This window comes from Podarcis bocagei (assembly GCF_964188305.1).
Source record: "Podarcis bocagei genome assembly, chromosome: 12".
Taxonomy (NCBI): Eukaryota; Metazoa; Chordata; class Lepidosauria; order Squamata; family Lacertidae; genus Podarcis; species Podarcis bocagei.
Genome location: NC_138137.1, coordinates 34,305,105 through 34,324,109, shown reverse-complemented (window position 1 = coordinate 34,324,109; position 19,005 = coordinate 34,305,105). Strand labels below are relative to the sequence as shown.

The window sequence follows — 19,005 nt, the reverse complement described above, 5'->3', positions numbered from 1 at the left end:
CCCAGAGTGAGGTACAATATAAAAGGAATGCATAATCAAACCTAGGTTATATAAATCAATATAACATTAAAACATCAACATCACAGTGGAAGAAGATTGGAATAAATTTAAAGATTATTTACAGAGACATTGTAAAATTAACGAACTTTAGAATAATGTTGGATTAAAATTAAGAGGTTTCTAGCTATAATGGGTTAAAAGAATATGAAAAAATGGGTTTATAGAAGTAAAGTTTCAAGATCATAAAAATTTAAGAATAAAGATTTGGGTAGGATAAAGAGGGAAACAAATTGCTGAGCTAATAAATTGAATTGGAATACAAAAAAGAGAGGTATGAGGGGGTCCAAGAAACAAGTAAACGAAAAATAATGGCTGTATTTTTTCTTTTTTCTTTTTGTTTTATTCCTTTTTTGTAATGTAAAAATCTTAATAAAATTCTTATAAAAAAATAAAAATAAAACATCAACATCAATATTTGTTAAACAGCTCCGATTCAGGAACCCTTGTCAACATACTTCAAAGCACCCAGAGATCTCCCACTTAGAGCCTGATCTATCTTCTGCCCATTCCTGGTCCTACTCCAGTCCGCAGAAAACAAATCGTGATGTATGTGCCCACTCGGAGATGCAAGCAGCATCTTTGTGCTATCAATTAGATTTTTGGGACTGCCAGTTGTGGAAACAGGAAAGTGCTACTAAGCTTATTCTGAAGCAAGAGAAATGCTAGAAATAGTAAAGTACAGCTGGAACAGAGACTTGGCCATTTCCCTGCCGCTGCAAGAAGACTTGCAATAATGAATGTCTTGTGGCTGCTCAAGTTGGCATAGCATTTTCTCTTTCGGATTCATGGGGAAATTCTTTTCCACACAGATAATTGCACCCACTAGAAACAAATAGAAAAGGCTGTTTTCTGGCTGCTCAGCCATGTCCTGGCTCATTTCCCCCACCAGAAATGTCATAAATAATTTGTATTCTTTATTTTTTTAAAAAAAGGATTGCAGCCATGCTTCTTATGCCATGAAAAAACGCACAGTGCACATATCAAAGCATTCTTTATCTAGTAAAGCTATATATAAATGAACTGAAGGGATCATTCCCAGCGCCAAAAAGACCAAACCACTGAGGGCTGACTTTTTCTAGACTGCGCAGGAAAAGCTATTCAGGGGCATGACAAATTAGCCATGCTGATGAGTCATATACAGTGGGGCAGAGCACACAGGAAATGGAAGCCAACTTGGTAAAGACAAAAACCAGCTATTGAAATCGTGTTGTACAAAATAAAAATCTCCAGAAACAGATATGATACAGTTTTAAAATTGGACAGTGATAAGTTTGGCAAAAGCACTGTTTGACTCTTTTCTAAAAAGCTCTTTGAAAAAGTGGCTTTTCAGAACTGAATAAATTAGTCTGGAGAAAATAAGATTTCCTTTCCTTGCCGTGATCTTCCAAAGGTGTAGGGAACCTTTGGCTCGCAAGATGTTTCTGAATTACAACTCCCATCACCCCTGGCTATTGGCCATGCTTGCCTAGGGCTGATGGGAGTTGTAATTGAGCTGCCCAACCATATGCCTATGGGAAGCCAAAAAGCCAACAACAAAAGGCCATAAGTCTCCCAGCATTCTTCCATGCTGCCTATGGTAATGGAGGTAAAATCTAGCCATCATGACCAGCAGCCATTGCTAGCCTTAAAAGGTAGAGGTACCCCTGACCATTAGGTCCAGTCGCGGATGACTCTGGGGTTGTACACTCATCTCGTTCTATAGGCCGAGGGAGCCAGCGTTTGTCCGCAGACAGCTTCTGGGTCATGTGGCCAGCATGAGTAAGCCGCTTCTGGTGAACCACGGAAATGCTGTTTACCTTCCCGCCGGAGCGGTACCTATTTATCTACTTGAACTTGATGTGCTTTCGAACTGCTAGGTGGGCAGGAGCTGGGACTGAACAACGGGAGCTCGCCCTGTTGCGGGGATTCGGACTGCCGACCTTCTGATCCGCAAGTGGTCTGTGGTTTAGACCACAGCACCATCCGCATCCATTAGTAGCCTTATCCCCCTGCAAATCTGAAGCCATTCAAGCCAGTTACTGTCACTATATCTTGCAGCAGCTGCTTTCCATAGTTTAGCCATGTACTAGATGAAAAGAATGTCCTTTTATCTGTCTTGAATGTTCTAACATTCAGTTTTGTTGAATGGACCCCTGGTTCTACTATTATGAACTCTCTATCCAATTACTCAATACCATGCATTGTTTTATACTAAATAAATAATCAATAAATTCAGATATCTCCTATTATGTCCCCCTTTACTTACCTTTCTCTAAACTAAAGTGCCCCAACATACTGTAGCCTTCTCAACATACTGGAATATTGCTGACAGAATATACAGAATAGCGCTTAAATAAAAATGTTACTAAACTGTCAACAGTAAGAAATAAAAAATGTAAAACTGAGGTTGGGAAGAATATGAGCACAGTAAAGAGCAGGAGCTTTTTCTCCCTTTCACCCTCTTTCTTCAATGCATTCAGTGGGCATCTACCCATCTGATGCATGCTGTAGAAGTCTGCTGCATGTGTGGATCTGGAGCATATATGTTTTAACTTTTAAAATATCCTGTGTTTATGTTATGTATGGGCCACTCTTTTTTATTTTTAAAGATTTCTGGTGATATATCGCCACCCTGGGCTCTTTTGGGAGGAAAGGTGGGATATAAATTTAATAACAAACAAACAATCCCCAACAACCCAGGCTTCCTTGCTTGATGGTTAAAAACAACCATCGGTCATGTTGCCTGGGCTGGTGCACATTCTAGTAAGAAAGACTACATAAAAATGAGCATAAGAAACAGAAAGGAGAGAACGAAGAAGTCAGTGCTTAGAGGCTTGCACACTAATGCCTAGCAGAAGCTTAAGCTCCCTGTTAATACAGTGTTTGTTTTTATTCTCCATCCTGAGTTTGCCGAGCATCACTTCTCTACCATTCATGTCTGCAGTTCATGCATGCAGCCGCTCTTCAAGACTGATGACCTATGCTATCCATAGCTTGGTCATTCTTCCACAGCTGAAGAAAGGGTTTCCTAAAAAGTGTGTTAAAAAGGCATCGGGAAGTCTTTCTTTTCATTTCTGCAGGTTGTTGTGCCAAACAACGGAGAACTCTAAGTAGTAGACTAGAGCAGAAGCTACTTGCCATTCAATCCCAATTTTTAAAACACTATACTGACTTAACTAGGGGAAACAAATAGAATTAGGATTTTAAAATATGTATCATAAAATAAAGTCCCATTTTGACTACAATGGTATCAAGCAGCGGACCATTGCAGTGCCAAAGGGGATTAATTTAATTAAATTATTAAAATTGTATCTTTCTCCCAAAGGAGCCCAGAATTTCTATTATTCAATAGGAGCAATCCTCCGTAAACTGTCCCAAGACTGGGTACTCCAGTGCCAGTTGCTGCAGTGGTACAAACTATTATCTGCACATAAAGCAGTGATGGGGAACCTGTAGCCTTCCAGATGTACTTGGACTCTTCACTTTCCCAACCCCTGACTGCTGGTGAGGCTGGCTAGGACTGATAGGAACTGGAGTCCAGCAACTTCTGGATGGCCAGAAGTTTCTCATCCCTTATATAATGTATGCACAGAAGACGGCCTGGCTACAAGGGATGAAGGACCAGCCAGTATGCAGCTACCCATCTACCCATCTTTGCAGGCCAATTGGCTCACATCAATTTAAGTGTGGAGATGGGGGAATTGCCTTCAGGCTTACAATCTAAAAAGGCAAGGAACATAAGGTAAGGAGAATGGATGGGAAAGGAAGAGAAAGGAGACCACATCACAGCTATGCCATAGTATGAAACAAAAGCATAGCAGGTTAGGGTACACCTAGAAAAGAAATACACTGTACAAAAATTCCTGAAATTGTAAGGCACTAGGGGGAAGCCTTGCTACTTTATGAAATTAAAAAGCAAGAAGACTCAATACTGTACAATTGTAGGATGAACATTTGATTCCAGAATTGTGGCACTTCTCATGGAACACAGACATGGAAGAGACTGCTAACATGTTTGTTCTTAAAAAAGTGAAATAATAGAATTTCACTAAGTGGGGAGGGGGATTTGCATTGCTGTCACCAACATCATTAAAGACAATAGGCAACAGACGCTGGTGACATTCCTGTAGTGACATTCTATAGAGCAGTCAATCTGAAGAAAGGGATTTGCCCCTCCTATAAAAAAGGCATATCTAGTGCTTGGAAAGTAAGATAGAAGTTTTATTTAGAAGGGCAGTATCTGGACTCAGCAACAGATGAATGATTCCTGTGCACTTATTGCACTAAAAATTAATTATGTGAAAAAAATGCAGGAAGCTATTACTTACTCAAAGATTTTTCCTAGCTGATCAACATCCGAGTTTCCACGAAAAAGTGCCCTGAAAAGAAAAACAGAAACACCTTCTGTAATTGAAGTAATTTTTTAAAACACCCTTCATCTAGCTTTCCTATGTATTTCCCAGTCTTGGCTGCTTTAGCTTCTTCAGTGTCTGACCAACCAAAAGAATACATTTTGAAATCCATCCAACATATGCTAGCTGCGGGGTTTGTTGGACCCTTCTGACAGTTCAGTTGCTTCCCACCACTTGGAGACTGTAAAAATCAATGCTCACTGAGAGAGAAAAAGCTGGTTGTTAGAATCCACTCTTCCCAAACCATTTCCAACATAATATTTTTCTCCCAAGTGAGAGCTGAAAAGTCTTTTTAAAAAGAAGCTCTACGCGTGTCTCATAAGACTAAAACAAATGCTTTGGGTTTAATAGTGCCACTGACAGCAACTCCATAAGTTGTGCATTTGAAATGAGTAGAGCTACATTCCATGTACAAGCCAATGTCAGGGCTATTCCTTATCCAAACAATAGAAACAAAATTAATTGTGAATAGGAGGAACCTATTTATGTCTTCTGCAACAAGGAAGCCACATGCATTAAAGGTAGAAAGCCTATTTTTGCAAGCCTTATACTTAGTTCCTTAAGAATGACTCATCCTGAGCCAGGCATGAGTATCAAAGCATTTTCAACAGATTAACTCATTGGAAACCACCTCACAGCATGACAAAATCCACCAAGTATGTACAATAGGAAAGGGAAACTAGTGTTTAGGAGAAAAACAAGACCTCCCATTTCTAATCCAAATACACTACGGAGAGCCACGTGGGACCCTCTAGAACTGCCAATACAGCAGCCTCAAATTCTGGGCTGGAAGCCAGAGATGAAAACCAAGAGAAATAACTTCCAAACACAAATATCTGGATTCTGTCATTGTTAGTACAGTATAGCCAGCTAAGATGGTAGCTGCCTCTCGTGATGTTCTTACTTTCTCCACAATCCAGCATCAAATATTTTTGAAAGAGCGTTGCAAATTCACTCATATCACCCAATTAAAATGTCTGCTTGTGGTCGTCAACTTTCCAATATTTTTGTCACCTTCAAGGAAATGACAGGAACTCCATAACAGCATCCTTTTTTTTTTTAAACCCACCACAGTCCAATGACTATGTAAGCAACTCACTACAGAATTGTAAGATAGAAGAATTTATAACATTTTTATTGAGGAACAACTGCTTTTATTTGCCAAGATGTGTGTGGTTCTATTCTGTGGTCTGTAAAAAAAATTCCAGGTTACGAAGAGGGTGAATTAGACAGGCAGAAGTGGGGTTGGCTTTTCTCTATTTTTATTTCCCCCTCCCTCCGTGAACAGCCGTCTGATCCGGACATTCTCACCCCAGGACCAGAGGTCTCAATACTGCTTGCCTTGGTTCCTGCCCCACCGTCAGACACCCTGCCAATCACCCCCCAGGGCCACAGGATTAGAGGAGGTGACACTCCAGGCAGGAGCTTCAATGCCACCAGCAAAGTGCTCAACTAGCTACTTGAGAGATGGGAGAAGCATGTGTAAGTCAAGTCCTGACAAAGAACCAGGAAGGGGTGGAACCTCCAGCTCCTCTGATAAGCTCTCAGTCTGAACAGGTTTATTACTGAAGCAACAGCTCCAAGCTCAACCTTCCTGAACTGTGGAAACCAACAGCAACACAATGAGGAATGATGGTAATATGACATCTGAAACAAAACAAAACAAAACAAAACAAAACAACAAAACACAGTTTTCTTAACTAGCTCTGAGGAAGACATCTTTGGGATCAGCTGCTACCTGACCTTAAACTGGTAATGCCTAGAATTGAACCTGGAACATTCTGCATGCAAAGCATGGGCTCTACCATTGAGCTATGGTCCCTCTCTACTGGATTAGTCTAGCCTCCATAAAAACAATGTTAAAATTGAATATTTAAAACTGAAACCTCCCATTATGGGGAGGAACCACCAAGCAGAAACAGATGTACCAGACAAGGGGAAATCATATTTTCCCAGCAAACTGCAGCTTATATCCTGGGAACATGTGATTTCCCTAGAACTGACACGCTTACTGAATGCGGGTGTCTGGATCTTCCACAAAATTAATGTCAAATACCCTAGTTTGCTTTCCAGTAGAAGGTCTTTGTGTTTTGACCCCAGGGAGTCCAAATGGCAGGCAAGGAACTAGCAGATGTCACAGCCCCAAAGTGAGATAATCTCACAAAATCCCTCTCTAATGTTGCTTGGGCTCTCCTCAGTTCTGTTTTTGTGCTGTACACAAAAATGCAAAAAATGCAAAAATTGGAAAGCACCCTGCAGAATACCTGTAAACAATAATTGGTTGAAATGTGAGGGATTGCTTTGAAAATCCTCAATATTTTCAGGATCTTGAGATACAGCCTCGTTTTTACAGCTCTAAACCAACCATGGGGAAATTTTTTCAGAAGCCACAGCTGACAGCACTGCATAATTTGGACCCACTTTGAGTTACTTCTAGTCAAATGCAAGCTCCTGTAATGAGCTCTGCTTGGCTCCAGGCTGTCTCTCTGTGAGCATGAAACTTCTCAGTGTGGTCAGATACTTCTTCCTCTTCTTTCCTTTCAGTTACTATGTCTGTGCAAGTGGATGTGAGACACAGTGCAGGAGGAAGTTCATCTGAATGTCGCTATTAAGCATGATTACAAGCAAACGTTATTTCCTTACCAAAAATAAAAAAGAATGACTCGGCCACAGCTAGATGGGGGGAAATTTCTATTGAATGTGTGCTTACTTCTAGAAATAGGCCTACCATTTTGTAGCTGTCAATATGAGTTTAATCTGAAATGGCACAAAAAATTACCACAACATCCAGCACACTGAAATGGCAGGAATCTGATAGTGTTAAGTTTGCATCTGAGCCCAATGTGACCAAGTCCAATTGCAGTAGAGCACAAAGCTGGAAAGTATCATAGAATTACGGTTAGAAGAGACCCCCAAGGATACAACCCCTTGCGATGCAGGAATCACAACTGAAGAATCCCTGGCAGGTGGTCATTCAACCTCTGTTTAAAAACCACTAATGAAGTTCACCACTCCACCACCTCCCAAGCTGGTTTCTTGCTTCTAATGTCTTTAAAGATTTTTGGTTTTGGTGCTGGTTATGTTTTCAGTGATGTGCTTCCAAAAGTCAAATGAACAAGGCCTGCTAACCAAATCCCAGTAGGTAAATTTCCTTGGCAGACATGGCTATTGGCACAACCCTGGCTGTAAGGCATAAAAGTATAGGTAAACAGCCAAAACAACCTTCTCAATGCCAGGACCCTTCTTATAGATTGTGGAACATTATGTTATCACCCAGAAATGAAGTATTATATATCTGTTACAGATAAATGTCCAAACAGCAGAAACTGTCTATGATCCCATTTGCATCTGGAGAATGTCTGAAATTATGGACTCCACACAGCCTAGTGTAGGTCTGCATTTTTGGACATTCAACAGATGCATGAACAATGGTCACCCTTCCTTTGCGATTGGCTACAGCCTTCACATGTTACTGCAAACATTTAAAAACATTCACTGTTAAGATATACACTTTATGTTTGCCTTTCCCCCTACATATACATGTATAAGCGGAAGTAGAGTTTATAGCCAGATGAGCTGTTGCTGGAACAGGAAAGAGTTGTCTGAGATACTATTATCCAGAATAAAGTGAATGTTGATACATACCCATGAGGCATACATGCACAATCTCTTTCAGAAGCATGATTTATAAATAATAACAACATAATGCATAGTCCAGAAAGCTACCTCAGCCATATGTAAAAAAGCTGGGAAGTATCCAGTGGGATTCTTGATCCTTCCCTGTGAGTTTCAAGAGAGGACTACAGAACAGCTTCAAGCTCAAGAAATACAAGACTCACTGGGGTGCAAAGCCGAGTTATTACTGAGTTATTTCCATAGAAAAACAGATATTGGAGCCATGTAATAAAGGGAGGTGGTTGGAAGATACATTCCAAATCAGGGATGAACTATGCTGCCTGGAGCTGATGAGAGGTGGAGTTCCATAGCCTCTGGAGGGCACCATGTTAGGACTCGTCCATGCTTCTGCTTGTCCTGTGCCTAGAACCACTTGTCCCATGCTTTCTAAGCATGGTTCCAAGTGGGTTTTCCCTTCCCCCACTGCCTTCCCCCAAGAAACCTGCTCTTTAGCGCTAAATCAGAACCAACAGCAATCTGGTGAAAACTCAATTGCTGTTTGTTTCGATTCAGCACTAAACCACAGGTTTTCTCCAGGGAAAGTGGTGGGGCAATTGTGGGTGTGGATGAGCCCCCTAGTTACATCTGGACAAATTTTAAATAGCTGCAGATCTGCAAAGGCTCTGGTTTCAAGATTAAACCTCTTCATGAGACCCACATACTCAAAGGACTGTCTTGCCACACATGCTCCATATGAGGCTATACATCTATTAAGATGGGGGTGGTAGCCCTGAGCACTGTCTGATCATTACAACTGTAGCTGGGGGAAAGGCTTTTTCTATGTGGAGTGTCAGACCCTGGAATGCACTGAGGTAAGAAAGCCCGTTTTTTGCAAGATTTTGGAAAGGGTGCAATACATTTTTATGTCAACAGACAAGCGACTGACTGATTCTAAGTTGCTATTCTGGCTCAGCTGTGTTCTATTTAATTTTAGTTTTGCTCTTTGATTTATACTGTTCTCATGCATATAGTTTGTATTCTTTCTTGAGCACTCTGAGCTGTTGAAAAAAAGTGGCTTATAAAAAAAAATAGAGACAGACAGACAGAAAGGTTGATTCACATGGTCAGATGTGAATCAAATCCGTCTCACTGGGTCACTCCAGTGTTTTGTTTGGCTTGTTCTTAGTTCAATTTATACTCTGGTGTGCTAGAAAATGTACAAACCTCGCTGCATGCTGACTGGTAAGTGGAGAAGCTAATGGAGCAATCAAACGACGGCTTTACCGGGCATCCATTTTATAAGGAAACATTGGGGTTCTTAGCTCTCATTCTGCCATTTGCAAAGGGTCATATGATTTGTTCTAGAGAGATCAGTGTGGGAAGCTGGGAGGTGACAAAGAATACAGACACTGTATTTTTATGTCAACCCTTTCAGTAGGTAATGAACCTTGAAACAAGATAAGGAATCCATGAAGATTATAGTCAAGTCTGCTTAGATTCCGCTTCCCTTCTAAGGGGGGAAAACTTTTTTTAAAAAAAATCAAAGAGTGAGATTACACACCTTGGCCATTATCCAAATGAGCTATTTACATGCGCGATAAGGAATCTTGTAAAGCTGAAACTTGCTTTGTAGTTTTACTGGTGCAGCTCCTGGAGGCCGATGCAAAAAGCTGTGATTCGGTTTTCAAATCTTGTTTGCCTTTTCACCAGGTAATATGGAAAAGAATATGCACCTGTGGTTCCCTTACAAGTATGCAGTGACTCTTCTGCATTGGGAAGGGATGGGGAACATGTGGTTCTCTGGATGTTGCTGAACCCCAGCTCCCCTCATCCGTGACCACAGGCCCTACTGGCTGGACTCCAACAACATGTGGAAGACTGCAGGTCCCCCATCCCAGTCACAGAGTGCTTAACTGTGCTACTCTGTCACAGCAAAGCAACTAAGAGTCTTGATGAGCAGTTTGTGCCAAACTGTGTTGATCCCTACATTAGTTAGGACTGTTTGTTCTTTTGGCCTTACAGAGATGAACAAAATTTTAAAGGTTTGGAACTTCTCACAAAGAAGAACTTCACTTTACTATGTAGCGCTTCTTTTACCAGCTGACACTCCACAAACTCTGGCTGGTCAGAGAAGTCCAGAATTCTAAGAATTAGCTGGAAACAACAACAACATTAGAGGTTCCTTTTGGATGGTTAGAGGAAAAAGAAGCACAATTAAAACAGAAACAATTCAGAAATGAAACGTAATGTAAAATTCTACAGATGATCAAAATATGACCTCCATTCTAATTCAATATGTTAGCCAATGTGGCTACTCACCAGATGTTGTGGACTATAACTCGTGTTAGCCCAAGAAACTACTATCTTATATTTGGGTTCTCCTATTTCACTTGCAATCTGATTATGGGTAAGGACCATTTAACATCAGCATTAAGTGAATATGATGACAGCTGTTTTCCTCTTTCACTTGGAAAATGTGCTGTACATCACCCAATGATTCTCAGATAACCATGTGAACTGCTTCTTTTGAAAACAGGGCCAGTCCAAGACATTTTGCTACATAATGCAAAGGGCATGAAGGTGCCTCCCGTTCCATGCGCAAAGGCCAATGTTATTTCAAAACTGGCAATGGGACAGTATTCAGGTTATCCGAATGGTCATTTGTGGAAAGGGATCTGGAATGACCATTTCATAAATTTAAGTCTTCAACCACTGATCAGTTCACTGATCAAAACATACTTGTCACAGCAGAAGAGGAGGTGCCAATTTACTATGGAGGGGTAGTTGAATAGGAGGCTGTCAGAGTGATGTATAGTCCCACCAGTTGTATATTAAGACCATTCCTTTCTAACATACTAGAATGTTTTTTTATTTTAAAACACCTAGTTCTACCTTCCAAGTTTGAGACATATTTGCTTTGGGCCTCACCAACTGAAAATATTTCTAATCAGACTGCTATGATGGGAAACCTTTGAACAGCAAATGTTTAATGCCAGTAGGTCAGTTTCTCATGGAATAAACTTTGCTTAACCAAACATACTCCTACTTGTATCAGCTGAAAGCCTTTGCACACATGAATGAAAGCATGAAGGAAGTTAACTCTTACCTACTTGAGGCCTTTCTAACACCAGAGCAAAAAGCAAATAGAAAAAAAGAAAGAAACAAAAGCAGTCAACTTATTGGTTACCTCAAATGTTACAAGTACCTTGTAGAAGAACAATTAACACCATCTTCTGTTTCTATCACTAAAACACTGGTTTTTGAAAAATAGAATTAAAAACTGTGCTAAATGCTTTATAAGCAGCAATGAATCATGGATTAAGCCACACATGCTGGGACAATACAACACAGAATCTTTGGGGAAAGGTTTCAAACTCCCCAGGGCATTCCCAGCCCTACTCAGAGATGCCTGGGATTGAACCTGGGACCTTCAGCATGAAAAGCAGATGCTCTACCACTGCGCTATGGTTCTTCCCCTTTAAAGGCAGATGTTGTCCACGTAACCCTTAAAAAACCAGAATGGTCTCTTGGGTTTGTCTACTGTACTTTTTATTAAGGGGGTTGAGAATGCCCCTTTGCTGCCTGAAACACACGGAATCCAACTGGTCTGGCAACAGAATCTTAATTGTATGCTGGTAATGGGGTAGCATCCTCCATCAACAGCATTGATCTTTCCTTATTCTCTACCACTTCCTTTAAAAAATATATGAATTTTGCCACGAAACAAAAATAATGTAACCTAATTTAAACAGGCATAGCTTGAGTAACAGTGTGAATGCCGGATTTGGTTTTCCACTCATGTACGTTTTTAATTTGCCCAGCTTGTTGATCAAGGTATACTTGGTACCACCTCTGTGGCTTATATCAAGTGATAATTAATGGCTCACAGTGTGGCCTGCACTTATAGTTAAAAACTAGATAAAGCAAACGTTTGAAATTATATGTAATGGAATACGGACGATTAGCAAAGGGCTTCAGAAGAAGGTTAGACTTTCAAAACAATAAAAGCATCGGAAACTGTTACAACACTAAATACCATGCTATTATGCAGCACAAGGTGAAATTTCAACTTTTATACCAGCTGTCTGGGTTTTGGCATAAAAGCCATGAAAGCAAGATGAGGTAAAATATATAATTTGGAGCAGCTGCTTTGCCTTATCAAAGCTTACTAAACACGTGCAGAAGAAATTAAGAGCTCTCGTGACAGCAGACAGAAAATTGATATTTTGTTCATAGTATATACCATAGTGATTTGAGCTCAAAACAATACAATATACAGTATTCAGCAGGAAGGACTAGGCAAATGTGTTGAGTTCATCCAGTTTGGCTGCTCTGATTTAAATAAATAAGTTTGTTTGACAAAATTACATGGAGTCTGATTTCACATCAAAATTAAAGTACTTTGATCTTGTCTTATATTGAAACATGAATACGGGCAATGACCATTTTGCACACATCCTGTGGGACCCGGAAGGGGGCAGAACAGGGCAGGCTTATGCATGCTCCATTGACGGGGGGTGGGGGCGGGCGGGGAGGAATGGAACCCCATGCAAAATGGTCACGGCCGCTTGTACGTGTTTTTAAAAATACTCCTTAAATATACCTGAAGTGCCTCAAGAAATAATGAGTTAAAGGGGGGGGGGAATAATGTTAAGTTATTTACATGACTCTATATGTATTTGAAAAGCCAAGTGGTTTTCATCTAAGGGCTAAATAGGAGCCACCTGTTTTCAAGATGCTACTTCATCCTTCCCATTCTCTTTTCCATATGCCTTCGATCTGCTGGCTGTTGCTTTTCTTTTAAGCCTGAGCACATGGCATTGTTATGAGTGTTAACTAATGTGTCAGGCACTCTGAAAGTAATGCATAATGATGATCTCAATATATAGGCAGTTTTATTTGCGAGACGCACAGCAAGATAAGAATAGCTCATCGCTGAGCATTAACATACATTCTGACCTGGTCATGATGACCAGCTTGCTGTCATGGAAAAAGGAAAAAACTGCTCCAGACAACTATGTCTGGATAATAGTCTATTATCATGGAGCTCAAGTACACCATGGTAAGATAATTGGTCGATGCAAGAAATTCTGAACCAGAGAAGCCCCAATGTGTCCAGCCTCTCGATGAGGACCTTGAGTGAAGGTGAGCCCAACACCCCTCAATGTAACTGGTTCCATTCTTGAACTGCTCTTGCCATCAATAAATTTCTCCTAAGGTTCAATCAATCTACCCTATAAGAAGGTTAAATGAGTCCTCTGGATTAGGCCAATGGCCCATCTAGTCCTGCTCTCATAGTGGCCAACCCAATGTCTACGGGAAGCCCAGAAGCAGGACGTGAGTGCAACAGCGCGCTCCCAACTTGTGATTGCCAGCCACTGGCATTTAGACGCAGAACACAGCCATCATGGCTAGTAGCTTAAGCCCATAGAATGATGAACTTAAGTCCACATATCTAGTCATGAACTAAGGACCAGCAGAGAACAAAACATATACCTTATGGGTATATGTGTAGTTAAGACTGCAGACTTATTTTCATCTGTTATTTTCAATATAACTTCCTTCAACAAAACAACAGTAGAAGAGCTCAGTAGAAGAGCACATGTAAATAACTGGCATTTTCAGGTAGGTTGGGAAAAGTCTCCATGCCTGAGTTCCTGGAGAAACACTGCCAGTAAGTGTAGATAATACGTACTGTGATAGATGGATCAATAGTTTGACTCAGTAAAAGGGAGCTTCCTATATCACTCTTCTAAAACATTCCATTTCAGTCCTCTTTTCCCCACCACCTGCCTTGGAATATTGTGAGTTACTCCTAGATTCCGCAAAATGGTCCGCAATAACACCGATCTACAGGCTATAAAATGTTCTCGACAGTCCCTCTGGCTGAAACGATGTGGTGTCTACAGAGGTAGCCAGTATCAAAGGAGCTGTGATGTGCTTATGAACTGGAAAAAATATCAATTCTTTAAATGTCTAAACAGCATCAGATCCCACACTGTGCTCCTTCTCATTCCCTTTGAGCAAATTTGGCTCAGGATTGTAATTACTTGGTACAAGATGGCAAAATATTTCAGAGTTGTGTTATGTTTTTGCCTCGGCTGTCAATGTCCCGCTGTCCTATCTTTTTTCAGATATCTATTTGATTTTCCACATGCCTGAATGTCTATTAACCTTATGCTTTAAAATAATTTTAAAATGAATAAAAAAAAAAGGCTTGATCAGGGAGTTGCTAAGACAAATCTGATAAAAGGGGGGCAAACTAGTAGATTTATACCTATAAATATAAAATTGCCTCCTTTAACCCATGTAAACTACTTTTTTGTTTAGAAAAACTAAACACAAAGGTGCATTTTGAAATATCTTCAGTTTGAATTAAATGATCCCAAAGTGGGAAGAATATTCTGCACTCCTGTCTGGAATTTGAAACTATTTTGTTGGCAGCTTCTTGTAAACTGGAGAACCATATATACATTTTCATTACTATACTGGATAAAGTAAGATGTTTCTTAATCAGCTCAAACTAGCATATAGATATAGATCTATATAGATATAGATATGATGGACGAAATTATTTTCCTAAGAGATGGGTCTCTGACCTTTTAGATTTCATCTTCAAACAGTCTCAGATGTCAGCATGACATATAAAGTGTCAAAATATACAAAGCTTTATCTTTTTAAGTAGGCTAGATTTCACTCCAAACCTAAGCACATTCACATGGAAGTAAGCCTCATTGATTTTAGTGAAGTTTGCAGATTCTAAGCAAGTGTAGTTAAGACTGCAGACTTATTTTCATCTGTTATTTTCAATATAACTTCCTTCAACAAAACAACAGCTCTTAATGTACACAACAAATTTATCTATTCAGAAAGGTAGGCTTTCTCAAAAGATCCTAATAGAATCTAACAGCGCAATCCTACACACATTTGAGTAAATTCCCTTACCCTACCAGGTAAGTGGGTATAAGATTGCACATATAAAGGAACTGAACTCAATGGGTGAAATGGCCATTTTCCCATGAAGCTGCCATCCATTCCAATAGAATTTGTGCAGAGTAACTTCCTAGCGGATTGCCTTAAATTTATACTTAACAAACAACCAATTGGAGCTTTGAAAACAACAACTCTTATTTACAAAGATCAAGGCTATCAGTTGAGGATTTTGTTTGTTTATTCATTAAATTTGTATACTGCCCTCCATCCACAGATTTCAGGGTTCACAACATAAAAATACAAGCTAAAATTAACAAAATACATAAAAAGAACATGACCAAAAACAAATGAATAACCCCCCCTTTGCTCACCACTTCTCGCAAACACATTTATGTATGTATGTATGTATGTATGTATGTATGTTACAACTCTCCTGCTCTCACAAAAGGTTTGATGCTGCATCATTTCTAGCAAATGCTGCCTTTGTGCTTATCAACACAACTGAATTCTGTCACTGCTTTGCCGTTTGTTTAAAATATCTCTCTCTCAAAAAAATAATAATAAAAAAAAATCCTGTCTGCCAAGCTGGCGTTCCCCCTCCCCTCTTTGCTTTTGTTAGGGCAAGTAACAGTTTTTGGTTTCTATGGTTTATCAACGGTTTCCTTTGCCCATCATATCTACTATTGTGACAAAGCCTGGCATGATTGGGAGCTTGAAGAAAAAAACCACAACTGAATAAGTCTGGCATCCACTTCAACACCCTTCTCCAACCACAGACAGATACAGTTACTGGATTTGACTAACGGTTATCAATCAGCTCAACTGTAGGCCCTTGGGAAGATAACAAGCCAAAAAACAGAAGGAAGAAGGAAACTAATACGAAATATTTTTCAGTTGTTTATATAATGAAATGGAATTATTAGCCTCATGGAACTCTTTTCTAACTCCTAAATGTTTCACAGAATAGATCTGGTTCCTCATGGGAACACCACATATTATGACAGCTATAGGAAGTGTTAGTGTTTCCTGCAAATACATAAAATGTGGACATCATATATATGTGTACACATATCTTTAATCGCCCATTCACCCATTCATCTAAGAAACCTTGTTGAACTAAGCTGTTTAGAAGGTAACATTGTCCACACATAACAGATTTGCTGAGGAAAGCACCAGTTAAACACCAAGACAGCAACAATCATAATCCAATCTAATTGTATTTAAATGTTTATTGCTATGAGTGAGAGCATATCCCGCAGACATGTCAGACGTGCAATTCTGTAAGAAGAACAAGAGTAGACCAATGAGTTGAAGCAAAAATAACGAAAGACGAAAGGGCGCACTTTTCCCAAACATGCTCAAATGGAAATAGGACAGATTCAAACAAACAGTTGAAGAGATTAAGCCCCTTGGGATGATTTATTTGGGAAGATGACTGTTTGACCCATCACAGACATATGACAAGAGGTTTACCACCTGTTTGTTCACCGCCCCACGTTTTATGAGGTGGTAAACTAAAGCTGAGCCATGTGCTGTGCCAGAGTATTCACATGAAAAGTAAACATGACCGAGACACAACTCTCATGGTGCCTTCACCACCTCAGCCAACACCAAACTTTTCAGCTGAAACTGCCCCTTCATCCCAATGATTTCACTGCAGCTTACTTAAGTTTATATATTTATCTATTTCATTTATGAAGCACTTCCCATAAACCATCCTGAAGTAATTTAACAATAAAATCATAAACAGTGAAACATATAAAAACACAGTTTGTAGGCAACTGCAGATTAGAGAGCAGGCTAAAAGATTTTCACTTAAACGAGACAATCCCTCACTTGAAAGAGAATGATCTTCAATAGGCAGCCAAAAAATAAAAAATAAAAATAAAGACAGTGTCCCTCTGGTATACGGTGTGAGAAAGGTCTAAAGGACAGGCGCTGCCACACTAAAAGTCCAGTTCCAACATTTTATGGAATGGCCTTCATGATGAGGTGGTATCTGTAGGAGACCCTCTTCTGCAAAGCACAGGAATTGATATGATATAGAAGGGGTAGGACAGTATTTTAGGTATCCTGGATCCAAGCTGCATAAGGGTGAATTTAGCTTGGTAGTTAATTGACAGGCATTTCAGGTTTTTCAGCAATGTCAGAACCTGATGGTAACATTCTGCCCCAGTGAGTAGATGAGCCACTGCATTTTGCACTAGCTGCAGTTTCTGGGACAGCCTTATGGGTAGCCCCACAAAGAAAGCACCAATGTAACCTGAGTTAAATGTACTCAGGTGTGAGGTAAAATTTTTGTAGTGAAACACAAGACAAAAGTTGTACTGTGTTTTTACTCTTTTTTTGTTGGGAGCTGCCCAGAGTAGCTGGGGCAACCCAGTCAGATGTGTGGCATATAAATAATAAAATATTACCATTATCATTCCTGGAGCTAAGAAAAAGAACATAATAATGTCCCAATTTATCTGGTTGGTTTTTGTAAAATATGCATAGCAGAAAAATGTAAATACAAGGGGATCCCACCATTTCCCTATTAATTCAGAGAAAAAGTAGCCATTTTAATATTCTAAATCAGTATCCATACCGACTTCAGATCTCTTGTAACTGAGTTGGACCTGGTGCTATCCATTTTCAAAACTATTTTAGTAAAAGTAAGAAAAATTTAACCAAGAGATGTTTCCAAACGTTCACCACAGTATAGATTATCTACACTAGAAGAGCAACCCTTCTCTTGAGAAACATCTAGATTTTATTTTTTTCTGCATTTAAGCTCATCCCCCAACCCTTTGTTTTATCTTTCATGGGCATATAGATGCATTGGAGGCTTCTAGTACTTTCAAGCTAGTCCTGGTCTGAATTTTAATTCACCACTGGACAGGTGGCCAGCCTATTAGATTGGTTATTTCAGCTTTTCTTCTGGAGTCTTGGACTCATACCATCAAGGCTGAATGAACACAGGCCTCTAATTTAACCCAGTGACCTCTCAATGTAACAGAATAACAATGACAGCTTGAATAATGCTTCCCTACCAGACAAAAGGGCAGCAAGGCATACAGGTCTGCTGAAAAGCGATATTTTTTATTCCAAGTATTTGCCCCAGGATACACAAACAGAGCTAAAAGCAAGGTTTTCAACTTCAGAATATAATTTGAATGCAGCAGAAATTTAATGTGTTCTGGATAGCTTAGGAGACACAGTTGTCCTTTAGCATCCAATATATCAAAATAGCGTTGGCTTCATATAAAAGCATATATGAGGTTCCTTTGTTATTGCTATGAGAGTGACTACTCTCAGCTGGTCACCAAGCTCCTACTATTCCCCAAACTTTTAAAGTTATGGTAAATAAATGACTCTGGGAAATTAGGCTATGAGAAATTGGGAGCGCAAACTTGCTACGCTAGAGTATTTCTGTCATGGTGTATGCCGAAAGTAACATCTACAGCAGCCCATCTATGTGTAAGGAGGAGGCCTGCACACCTGGCTTCACCTGGAGAAGCTCTACAGACATGCTGACAGATTGGGGGGCACGTCAGCAACATGTGCCAGTTGTGGGCTGAGGCCACACCACCTTATCATGCATTCTTTCAGTTCATGTGGTAGTCATCTCACTAAAGAAAAGCAGCATGGGCCTTCCTGATTGGCTGAGCAAGGCATAAATACCAAGACCCTGACCTTTTGTTCAATGCCTAGTCAATGGAGTACAGTAGAACCTCAAGTTGTGGACGTAATCCATCCCAGAGGCACGTCTGCAACTCGAAGCGTTCACATCCAGAAGTGCCGCGTCTGCGCACGGTGCGATTTAGTGCTTCTGAGCGTGTGCGAGCGGCAAACCCAGAAGTAACCCATTCTGGTACTTCTGGGTTGCCGCAGGACGCAACTTGAAAAGATGTAGCCTGGAGCGGATGCAACATGAGGCATGACTGTATTTCCTTCCCCAGTTTCTAATTCTCCCTGCATACCTTTGCCTTCTCCTCCCCTCCAGTCTCTTCTCATATCAAGCTTC

At 40.1% G+C, this 19,005-nt stretch overlaps 1 protein-coding gene across 4 annotated transcripts in view; it reads right to left on the bottom strand.

Moving 5' to 3' along the window:
• CDK6 (cyclin dependent kinase 6) overlaps nt 1–19,005 on the bottom strand; it is a 98,318-nt gene that overhangs the window by 6,379 nt on the left and 72,934 nt on the right. For all 4 annotated transcript variants that reach the window (XM_081164029.1, XM_081164031.1, XM_081164030.1 and 1 more), the window contains exon 6: nt 4,368–4,418. In XM_081164029.1, coding sequence (XP_081020155.1) covers nt 4,368–4,418 — 51 coding nt within the window. The remainder of the gene's footprint in view (nt 1–4,367; nt 4,419–19,005) is intronic.